At 31.3% G+C, this 10,676-nt stretch overlaps 2 protein-coding genes across 4 annotated transcripts; one reads left to right on the top strand and one right to left on the bottom strand.

Moving 5' to 3' along the window:
• Window positions 1-367: 367 nt before the first annotated feature.
• LOC112775797 (uncharacterized) lies at window positions 368-3,445 on the top strand. Of its 2 annotated transcripts, none has more exons than XM_025819649.3 (5): window positions 368-605; window positions 1,335-1,675; window positions 2,217-2,321; window positions 2,458-2,505; window positions 2,952-3,445. In XM_025819649.3, the coding sequence occupies exons 2-5, from the start codon at window positions 1,397-1,399 to the stop codon at window positions 3,189-3,191; spliced, it is 672 nt and encodes a 223-aa protein (XP_025675434.1). In that variant the 5' UTR covers window positions 368-605; window positions 1,335-1,396; the 3' UTR covers window positions 3,192-3,445. The 2 variants fall into 2 exon arrangements, with proteins under 2 accessions (XP_025675434.1, XP_025675435.1); XM_025819650.3 differs by having other exon boundaries at window positions 598-771.
• An 802-nt stretch (window positions 3,446-4,247) lies between these two features.
• Window positions 4,248-6,358, bottom strand: LOC112779412 (zinc finger CCCH domain-containing protein 3). 2 transcript variants are annotated; one of them, XM_025823656.3, is made up of 4 exons: window positions 6,124-6,358; window positions 5,518-5,799; window positions 5,320-5,413; window positions 4,248-4,607 (listed from the first exon to the last, which is right to left on the bottom strand). In XM_025823656.3, the coding sequence occupies exons 2-4, from the start codon at window positions 5,728-5,730 to the stop codon at window positions 4,495-4,497; spliced, it is 420 nt and encodes a 139-aa protein (XP_025679441.1). In that variant the 5' UTR covers window positions 5,731-5,799; window positions 6,124-6,358; the 3' UTR covers window positions 4,248-4,494. The 2 variants fall into 2 exon arrangements, with proteins under 2 accessions (XP_025679441.1, XP_025679442.1); XM_025823657.3 differs by having other exon boundaries at window positions 5,518-5,775.
• Between the last annotated feature and the right edge of the window lie 4,318 nt (window positions 6,359-10,676).

Below are 10,676 nucleotides of genomic sequence, written 5' to 3'. Positions count from 1 at the left end.
ATTTCATTCTTTTGATCTAGATTGTCAATGACAGGTTCTTTGAAAGTCTAATAGGGAGTCTCTTCCGGTGACCTAGGTCGACATTCTTTTGGTTGTGCTCTTTACTGAATAATTCTTATCTATTGTGATAAAATTTTTAAGTCCCAATCAATTTCTTACCATCTGCTTTGTTTTTTACTGTTTTGTAAATACAAAAAATAAAATTTTAAAATATTTTTTAAAATTAGATTTATGACTAATTAATTGAATCCAAGTTGGTTATCCATAATTTAAAACACACAAAAAAAAAAAAAAAAAAAACACAAGTTGATTGATTGATTTATGTTTGATTACTACTTGATATATGAATATTATGATATAATTCTTTACGGCATTGTGCTTTGTTTGAAAGTGGCTCCCACGCCCGACGCACTGTCCTCTCTCCTCTTGTTCTATTATTTCTATATTATATATGTATATTTTTTGTATTACCAATACTATTCATCATTTTTTCCTTTCTCTCTCATCTAATCGGAATCTTCACCAGTTAATGTCAACTTTGAGCAGATAAGACTGGTGGATGTGTCACCACTTTTATTCGACCTTTAACATTCTTATTATTCGAGGTATGCAGCAAATTTCTCTCTAAATTCCCTCTTTTCTTTCTTTCTTCCTTCAAAAATAAAAACCGTAGCTTAATTTTAATTAACTCTTTCCTTTTTCCCAGTTAGTTAATAATATGTCTGGGTATTTGGATCATTTAGCTCTGTGATCATCAGCTCCATTTTAATGGTGGCGTCCTGGTCCATCTTCGTGTTTAATTTAATTTGATATTACTTATCCTTTGGTTCTGTAATTCAACCATAACTATAGCATCATGCTCAAACAATTATTTCTCGGAAAACGTGTTGAAACATCCTTAGTGAAACAAAACGCAATTTAACGTGTTCTGACATCTGCTTTTTTTTTTTTCTAAAGAAAAAAATTCCTTCTTACTGTTACTGTTGAAAACCTTTCCTTTTATGCCCAATTGCCAATTTGATTTTGGGGTTCTTGTGTGAAAATTTGAGTGAAACCTTTTTATTTGACCATCTTGTCTAATTTGCTTAACTTGTAAGCAAGCATTAAAATATGATTATTAAATTATAAATCTTGAACTTTATGCAATTCGTCAGAATAGTAGTGTTTTCTCTTTCGTTGAATCAAAGCTAAGTATAGATGTCTTCTACATTATTGTATAATTATTTAATTTCTTTGTATATTCTTATAATATAACATATGATCTCCACCATATAAGAAAATAGTGGAAATTTGTGTGTCCAAGTTGGTCAAATTTGCTCATCAATTTGTTGCAGGAATTTAGAAAATACTTTGTGGTAGAAGTTCCCAATATTTAGAGCTTTACAATAATTGGCAAATGGGGTCTGAAGGTCCTCCAGCGGCAATCACAACAGTTCATGTAACAGGTTTCAAGAAATTCCATGGTGTTTCGGAAAATCCAACCGAGACGATTGTGAATAATTTGGCAGAGTACATGAAGAAGAAGGGTTTGCCGAAAGGCTTAGTCCTTGGGAGCTGCAACATTCTTGAGACTGCTGGTCAAGAAGCACTTGTTCCCCTGTACCAGACATTGCAATCTGCTATTACCGCCAGGGATTCGGATTCCCAATCTTCGAGTTCCAACAAAATTATTTGGGTCAGTTGTCGTAGTTTTGGAATTTATCTTCATTAGGGTAGCTCTTAGTTACAGAATCATATCCAAATTTATTTATTTGGATTTATTCCCAAATGAATAGGTTATGAAAAATGTGACATAGAGAAATAGATCAATAATTATGACCATTGACCAAGAAGCAGAATGTCTTCTGATTCAGCAGTGTTAAGTGATATTCCTTGTGCACCTGTGTTTACCAATTGCAGTTTGTAGTAGCTACAGAGGACCTTAATTTTGTTTTAGAAAATTAAAAGTAGGAATTATTGACCCAGGCACCGGATAGGCAGATAGCATGTGAATGTGGCTTGTTGTTTATCGAAGTGCTCTTGTTAGAAGTTATCATGCAAGTATGCACCTATTAGTGTCTTGAGATAACGACTTAGGCATAAGAACCCTTACGTAGGATTTTTGAAGGTGCCAAGTTGACTTGGATTTTGATGTCATCCTTAGTCTCTAGTCATTTGATTAGATTTTCACGTCTGTGTCCTTGCATTCTTAAATTCTGTTGTTGATGTTTTTTCAGCTGCATTTGGGAGTAAACAGTGGTGCAACAAGGTTTGCTATTGAGAAGCAAGCTGTAAATGAGGCTACTTTCCGTTGCCCCGATGAAATGGGATGGAAGCCGCAGGTTCGATTAGAATATAGGCTTATTTAAAGCTTACTTTTATCTAATACCTTTTGCAATTGTATTTGTATGTCGCAGCAACTTCCACAATAAGGCTATATTTCATTCACTGAAAATTTCACAACTTGTTATGTTGCAGAGAGTCCCCATTATTCCTTCAGATGGTCCAATTTCACATATCCGCACAGTAAGCTGGATTCTTGACTTTTTATTTCTCGCATACTTGAATTGCTAAATTTGGGTATTTGTTGTCTTGGTGCTTAGTCCTGATATATTAATACAAAGCTTTCTTGTTCTCGCATATGAAAGATCATTCATTTTGTGCCGTAAAGTTTACTCCTATCTTTTTTCATTGTTTTGATGGTCCTGATGCTGCAGCTTTCATGTAATCAATTTTCTCAAGTATCATTTAGCAGGCTTTTCAATTTCATAATTGCCTCAACAAAATTTTGGAATGACGATTCTCTCATGTTCCAAACTGTAAATTATAAAATATTTGAACATGGATACGATTTATGATAAGGCACTTTAGTGTCGAATGAACCATTTAGCCAATTCACCTAATGTAACAAGGTCTATTTGTGGTTATTGATTCTCCAATTTTTTCATGTCACATGGTTGGGTCCTATGTAGACTTCCCTTCCTGTGGAGGACATCACCAAGGCCTTGGCAAAGAAGGGTTACGATGTGATGACATCTGATGATGCCGGAAGGTTCGTGTGCAACTATGTTTACTATCATTCCCTCCGATTCGCTGAGCAGAATGAGACCAAGTCCCTATTTGTGCATGTGCCACTCTTCTTTACAATCAATGAAGAGACCCAAATGCACTTTGTCGCCTCCTTGCTAGAGGTACTTTCTTCCATATGTTAGTACCATCCAAGCGGGTATGGTTTGTTCAGGTGTTGTAAAGCTTATTGATGGTGGATGAGTGTAACTCTGAGTGAAATATTCTTATAGTATGATATTGTTTTCGAATGGAAAAAACGGTTTATGAAAATGGTATAAGCAGCAGTGGCAATTGCTTTCACCATTAAATGTTTCTTATTCAAAGAAGCCTTTGAGAAGTGTCAAGACAATTTGGCACCTGCAGTGTTACCCTGTGAATAAATGTTCATTTTCCTTAATACTGCTTCTGCTAATGACTGTGATTTTGCTTATAAATGAATTGTCTCTGATGTTATGTCCAAACAATTTATCAGCCCCTTAATAATGTGATGAACTTCTTGCAAAATAATTAACTAATCACACCCTTTAACAAAAAGTGTAAAGAAAAAGCAAGAACAAATGTTCAAAAGATTAGGTGAAAATTTACATGTAATTATTTTTTATAATTGAAAATTGTTAAATAATTTGATATATTTGACTAAATTACTATCTAACGGTTCTCAATTATCAATTTTACATGAAGATAATTGCGCATGAGTTTCTACCAAAAAATTAATGATCTAATTTTTAATGGTTGTGTAAAGTTTCCGTAATAGATGGTTTAATTTTGATGCACTACTATAGTATAAGTATAACACAAGTATTTTATAACTTCATTAAGGTAACAATGTAACATTTACTTTCATGTTTAGTCTTCACCTGAACATACCGTTAGTTCAATAAATCTAGTAACTTTAGATTTCAATGTAATATTCATTGAGCACTTTCATTTTCACCATTCATACGATGCTATTGCTACAGTGCAGTTAACAATAAAATATTTACACGGTAAATTAATTCTTGATTTCTAAATTTGGTTAATTAGTATTACAATACAAATGATCAAATTGGCGTATATCATAAGTCAGAGTCAGTATAATGTCCAATTCAATGTCTTTTACTCTTTTTCTTCTCTTCGAGTTTAAGGCATTTGACGTATTTATCGAAAAGAAATTAAGGAAAATTCAACACTAGAGAATAACTAATATCAGAACAACGAAATTAGAACAAGGAGGAGTTGAGGACTAATTGCAAAAATACACCTCAAGCAAATTCAGAAACTAATGCTGTAATGCAGAAGCTTCCTCACGGTAAATACTTTGCATACATACTCCTTAAACACATGGAGTTGGGGACTCATTGTAATAGAAAAAATAACAATTCAAATGCTCTAAAGCACATCTAATCTAATCTGAGAATACATAAATACTAAGAATAAGTGAGTATGAATGTTCTTGTAGCTAAAATTCTATCCCCAGTCCACAAAAGGAAGAGAGGGATATCCAGCCTCTGGTGGAGGCTGCAGTGATGGAGGCAAATTATCCCATGACAACCCTGTCCTATCTTGTAGTACTATATTTCCTGCATATCAATCATCCACAAAAATTGTGTCATATACTATAATAACTGTAATTAGTGGCTAGTAATGGCCAAAGTACAAATGCAATAACTAATTAATTCAAGTGATACCAAATTATAAATCTTAGGAACCAAACTGAGCATGTTCTAAATCAAGTAAATACTCCGAAGAAATTGAGCTTTATCTCTGCATAAAATTCTAATGAAACAAAAACTTATTACACTCCAATTAACAAACATAACCGAAAAATTATGACTATTTCTAAGCGCTGCGTTTGTTTACAAGCACAATATACGGAGACAATGACAAGAAGATACAAAATCATGTTTGACATATGACATGCCCATTCTAAATATTGAATTAGTATATTTCATGTCATTCTTGATAGAAATCACTCAGAAATACCCATAAGAGACAATGTTTTTCTTTTTTTATTTATTATTCTTATTAATTTTTTTTTAGTTACATTTTTATTATTATATTTTTCCTTAAATTTTGTGTAGAAAAAAATGAGAACAAATTGAACTGTCATCATTTGTTCTTTTTTATATTTAGTTTATTACCAAACTCATTTGTTCTTTTTTATATTTAGTTTATTACCAAACAAAATATAAAAGTACTAATTTTTATATCTATGTTCTTTGCGTTTTGTTCTTCCACGGTCTTGTTATATTCTCAAAACCAAAAGCAGTAAGTACTAATTAATAAATTTACCTGACGGATTAGGCGCACTTATCATTGATGGGTGTGGTGCATTGTTGGCATTGGGATGAAGATATTTGCATGAGTTACCATAACGACAAAATCCCTGAAATAGCCCCAACAAAAACCAGAGAAAGAAAGAAAGAGTGATTGACTAAAAATATCTAATTCCAGTGTGTTACGGAGTTCAGTTGAGATTTGATTACATACAGTGTTGACAAAGTTATAGCAAAGAGGTTGAGGCATGCCTTGGGGTAGTGGTGCATTAGAAGGAAACTGCTGTTGTTGTTCATGTTTGAAGGAATCATACCAGCGAGCTTTGGCTTGTTGGTGCTGAATACCTCGCTCATGTCGCTTCCGATCGGCCGCCGTGTCCGGAAACTGCTTGTCGCAGTAATCACAGTAGAACTTTCTTGCCGGCATTCTCTATGTTTTACCAACACTTGGTGCTTGTTTTTGGGTATTTTCCTAAGTGGTCTTTTTGTTAAAGGTCTAGCAGTAATTTTATGATTAAATAGTAGTGAAATCCAAGGGCACTCAACTTTATGAAATTAATAATTGAAAATTGTTAGATAAAAATTCAGTAAAATCAATTAAATTATTTAATATTTTTCAGTTATCATCTTTCACTTATAAATTTCCTGTACCTAAATTTGCACCTTAAATATTTCACATAAAAATATCTCCTGCAACTGCAACATCGTTTTCTTACCAATTTACTCATAAACATGGATTCAGCATAACTAAGGACCATATTAACCACATTAAACGGCAAATCAAATAAAGATCAAAAAGCGAACGAAAAAGAACAAATACCAATCAATTGTTTCTCGTTCGGCAAAAACTATATCAATTACGCCGAAAGAAGTTTCAGTGACGCGGAGAAGGCGAGAAGAATAGACGGTTGCGCTGGCTGGCTCCACTTAAGACAAAAATGCAAGAGGTACCTTCGGTAGAAAACGAGAGGGGTTCAACGTTCACGAGAACAAAGGAGAAAGCTCGAATTGATGCAAGGGGAAATGATAAATTTTTAAATACGAAGAATCTGACCAGGGTCTTAATTTTTTTTAACAATTAAAAAAATAAAATAAAATATTTAATTTTTTAATATTTTTTATATTTTTTTCTGTCTTATTTATAAAATTAATAATAATAAATCATATTTTAATGATTTTACTCTCTTAATTATTAAAAAATAGGAAGAATCTATTTTCTATAATCATGACCTAAATATTTAAAATAAATTAAAATCATTATTTACCCCAAATTTTTTTTATTTATTTCACCCAAATTTATAATCTATATTGTGTATAATGGAATATAAAAAAAGTTGGCGCATAATTTTATAAATTTTCTTTTACTTCAAAAATTTAAATCTAAAATTTTTTAACTAAGTTATAAATAATTTACTATCATATTTAATTATATTTTTATTATTTGTATAAATATTTAATGAATAAATACTTAAGATGATCCGTGAATTTTAAATCGCTACTTAATTTAATCTCTATATACAAAGAACATTTATAGAATAATTAGTGTTAAACTCGTGCAATGCACAGGATTATATTTAAATTTGACATGTTAAATCGAAAATAATATTTTATAATTATAAATTTTTCGAGTTTAGTATAACATTATCATTGTCATTATATAATAAACGTATTGAATATGTTGTTTTATCTTTATTCAAAGTAAAATGTAAATGGAAGAGGTTGAAGTCTGTAATATTCTTAAACCATAAGGAGGGAGACATGAAAAAATAAGAACATATATAACTGTAATAATAGCACGTCAATTTTACACTAAACTTTATATCAAAAGGCTAATAAAAATTTATCGACAACCTAGTATCTTACTAACTTCATTAGAAAAGCAATTGGCATATGATGTTGTGCTCCCTGTTACACATTTCATCTCAAATCTAAAAACAGAGTTATAGATAAATTAGTTATATCTACAGTAAATATTTGTACACTTGTGTAAATCATAACATACTATTAAAATGAAAATAATATTATTCTTACCTAAATATTATTAAAAACTTCTTTAAACACGACATTTGTTGTTGTTGACTTTGGATTGCCATTTTCATTCAGAATTAAAACCCTGAGACCACTGCGACTCTTAACTCTTGACAAAGCAACATAAAGTTGTCCATGGGTGAACACTGATTTTGGCAAGTAAAGTCCTACATGTGATAATGATTGACCTTGACTCTTGTTAATGGTCATTGCAAAGCATACTATTAATGAAAATTGTCTCCGTTAGAACTTAAAGGGCAATCCTGAATCTGAAGAGATCAAGTTCATTCTTGAAATGTATACTTTATCTCAAATATTTCTACCGGTCACTACCGTCACTCCTATTACGTTGTTGCCAAGTTCGTTAACTATTAATCTTGTTCCGTTGCATAAACCTGAAGTTTGGTCTATGTTTCGCAGTAGCATTACAGCGACTCCTGGCTTCAAAGTCAACTTGTGATTGGGTACTCTCGAATATTTGATGTCATTTAGGAACTCTGGTGTGAACCACTCTTGTTGTCCATCTTAATTCTCATCAGCTTGACATGTTGTGTCAGAACTCAAATACTCATTTTCCATCCCTGGAAAGATTGTCAAGACGAAATCGTTTACCTTCTCGACACTCTCAAGTGTGGGTGCAAGAATTGCCCTACTCTAAAAAAATCTATAATCTGACATGTTTTGCAACAAATTTGGATATGCAAAATCTACTAAATGAGATAGAGGATCATCAGTAGTTGTAATCAATAGATCATCTGGAATTTCAACTTCTGATTCATCACCAACAATAGAATCAATATTTCCATTTCCAACATCAAGTATCCAATTAGCAAATCTCTTCATTTCACCTTCATCTTAATCCGAAGAAGACATTAGAAGTCTCATGTTCGTATACAGTTTCAGAACCTTACAAAACGATCACAGATGGGATGAGTTAATAGCTTATGACAATATATCGTGTCTATTCCCTTTCAGAATCACCGGAAGTATCTGTCGAAAATCACCTCCTAGAACAACAACCTTACCATCAAATGGTTGATGTGTCTTATGTTGATCGGTAACTGACATAAGATCCCTGAGCGTCCGATCAAGTGTTTCAAAGCACATTTTATCAAGCATTGGAGTTTCATCCCAAATTATTAAGCTACTTTGGATGAGCAGCTCAGCCTTCAAACTGCCATGCTTGATGTTGCAAGTAGATTCATCAGTAATCGTAATGGGTATTGAAAATCTAGAATGAGCCGTTCTGCCACCAGGTAGGAGTAAAGATGCAATTCCACTGGATGTGACATTTAAAACAATCTTTTCTCTAGATTGAATAGCAGAAGAAAGTCCATTCTAAATAAATGTCATACCACACCCACCATACCCATAAACAAAGTAAAAACCACCACAGCCTGTAATAATAGCATTGAGTATCTCATCGAATACTAACCTTTACTCATGAGTCATCTTTTGTTCCGTATATAAGTTTGTATGAGTCAACTCATTTGTGTCATATGCTAACTCCTCCTCTATTAGCTTATTCTAAAAAAGGTGAACATCAGACATCTCAGGATATGGCACTGATTAATAGTCTCTTAAGGATCTCGTATTGCTGTTGAGTATCTTCTCAATCTCAATAAGGCAGAGGTTTTTCAATTCGTCATCAGTCATGTTTAATCCTAGCAAAAGCACATGATGGTTTTATGAAGTATTTAATAAGTAATTCTAAAATAAAACTATTAATATTATTAATAAAAATAAAAATAATAAGAGAATGCAATCTTGATATAAAAAAAAGACATAGTAAAATACTTTGGTTTTTCAAAACTTTTCTCCTCTCATATAGTATTCCATAAGCTAATAATGTCCAAGTTGCATTTCTTAGTTTTTGGTTTCATTATAAATAGTATCAATCTTACTATTTGCCGATAAAAATAAATAAAATTAAATACAATCTAAAAATTAATAACCTTATAAATTACGTAAATTTAGAAAAAAATTAATTTTTTTTAAAATACTAAATTAATTCAATTTTGTTGGAACAAAATTAGAAACAGAATTAAGTATAGAGATTGTCAAATTAAATTTTTTTTTAAATAGTATAAATAACCTCACATTTTAATAAGATTGGTAATTTTATTTACTTTAATATAATCTTTTGTAATTAGCATATTTGCTTATAGATTATATAAATTTTTAAAAAATATTCTCAAACCCAATTACTTACTTAAAAATTAAAAAAAAAAGTATATTTGAATTTAAATTTAAAATTTTAAACATAATACTTTAATTAAAAATTAGAATTAGATTTTTTTTAAAATAAGTACACATTAAAAATTAATAACTAACTTAATTGTATCAACAATAATTCATATGAGAAATTTATAACTTTATGACATTAAATACTAAATTAGAAATTAACAAAATATCAACTGTGTGAATCGAATTGAAAATAAAACCATAAGTAATAATCAAATAACTTCAATTTATATCTAAAAAAAATTCTAAATTCTAAACATAAAAATTGAAAAGAACTAAAAGAGAAATAACAACTCAAGAAAAGATAATGTTTTTACCAAAACAAACATATGTTTGGTATTATTCTATTAGATAGAATCTAAAAAGGATTCCAAAACATGTGCATCCAAATTCTCAATTTTCATTCTCAATCTTGATCTTCTTGCAAGTTGAGGTATCTCCTTCCACCTCTGAATCTTCCGACCTCGAGGATAGTTGCTTGGTTGGTGTAATAGCATTTTTCAACACTTCGGATTCATCATTGTCCGCAATTTCATTGGAGAATTCAAGCAACAAATTCTATACAAAATACTATGTTAAATTAAAGACTTCCTTCTCACCGTTGATTTTATTTCAATAATATTTTTTGAATAAAATTAATCTCTAACTTTGAAAAAACAAACAAATAAAAAATTTATTTTTTGAACAAATACCTTAACACCTTCTACTTCCTCCCCTTCAATGATTGAGGATGCCTTTGAAGTTGGAAGCAAACCACCGGTGTAGTCAATATCCTAAAATTATAATTAGTTATTAATTATTATTTATAAATTAGATACTACTAATGACTAAGGAAGAAAAAAATAAATTGATTTTTAATAGAAAGTACACTTATAACTATACTCCTAATCCCAAAGTCAACGATAAATAAGGTGTCGTCAACACTTTCGGTGGCCATAGACTTCAATAAAAGATATAATTCTTGGTTTGCTGCCTGGATGGAGATAGGAGTGATGGTGGTTTGTCGCATCCGTCGCACGACAGTCATGGTTCTAGCACCTCAATGCGAAGGAGGAGGTTGAAGACTCATGACGAATCATGTTTCTGTGGGTTGAAGACTGT

Source organism: Arachis hypogaea, chromosome 19 (assembly GCF_003086295.3).
Source record: "Arachis hypogaea cultivar Tifrunner chromosome 19, arahy.Tifrunner.gnm2.J5K5, whole genome shotgun sequence".
Classification (NCBI taxonomy): domain Eukaryota; kingdom Viridiplantae; phylum Streptophyta; class Magnoliopsida; order Fabales; family Fabaceae; genus Arachis; species Arachis hypogaea.
This window is presented reverse-complemented; position numbering and strand designations above follow the sequence as displayed.

Bases quoted from the DNA above. Each gene is read 5' to 3' on its own strand.
- LOC112775797 (XM_025819649.3), top strand. From the start codon at position 1,397: ATGGGGTCTGAAGGTCCTCCAGCGGCAATCACAACAGTTCATGTAACA. The intron at 2,322-2,457 runs GTTCGATTAGAA...GTTATGTTGCAG, and splicing joins AAATGGGATGGAAGCCGCAG to AGAGTCCCCATTATTCCTTC. The intron at 2,506-2,951 runs GTAAGCTGGATT...GGTCCTATGTAG, and splicing joins CAATTTCACATATCCGCACA to ACTTCCCTTCCTGTGGAGGA.
- LOC112779412 (XM_025823656.3), bottom strand. From the start codon at position 5,730: ATGCCGGCAAGAAAGTTCTACTGTGATTACTGCGACAAGCAGTTTCCG. The intron at 5,414-5,517 runs GTATGTAATCAA...GGGCTATTTCAG, and splicing joins GCTATAACTTTGTCAACACT to GGATTTTGTCGTTATGGTAA. The intron at 4,608-5,319 runs GTAAATTTATTA...ATTGATATGCAG, and splicing joins AAGTGCGCCTAATCCGTCAG to GAAATATAGTACTACAAGAT.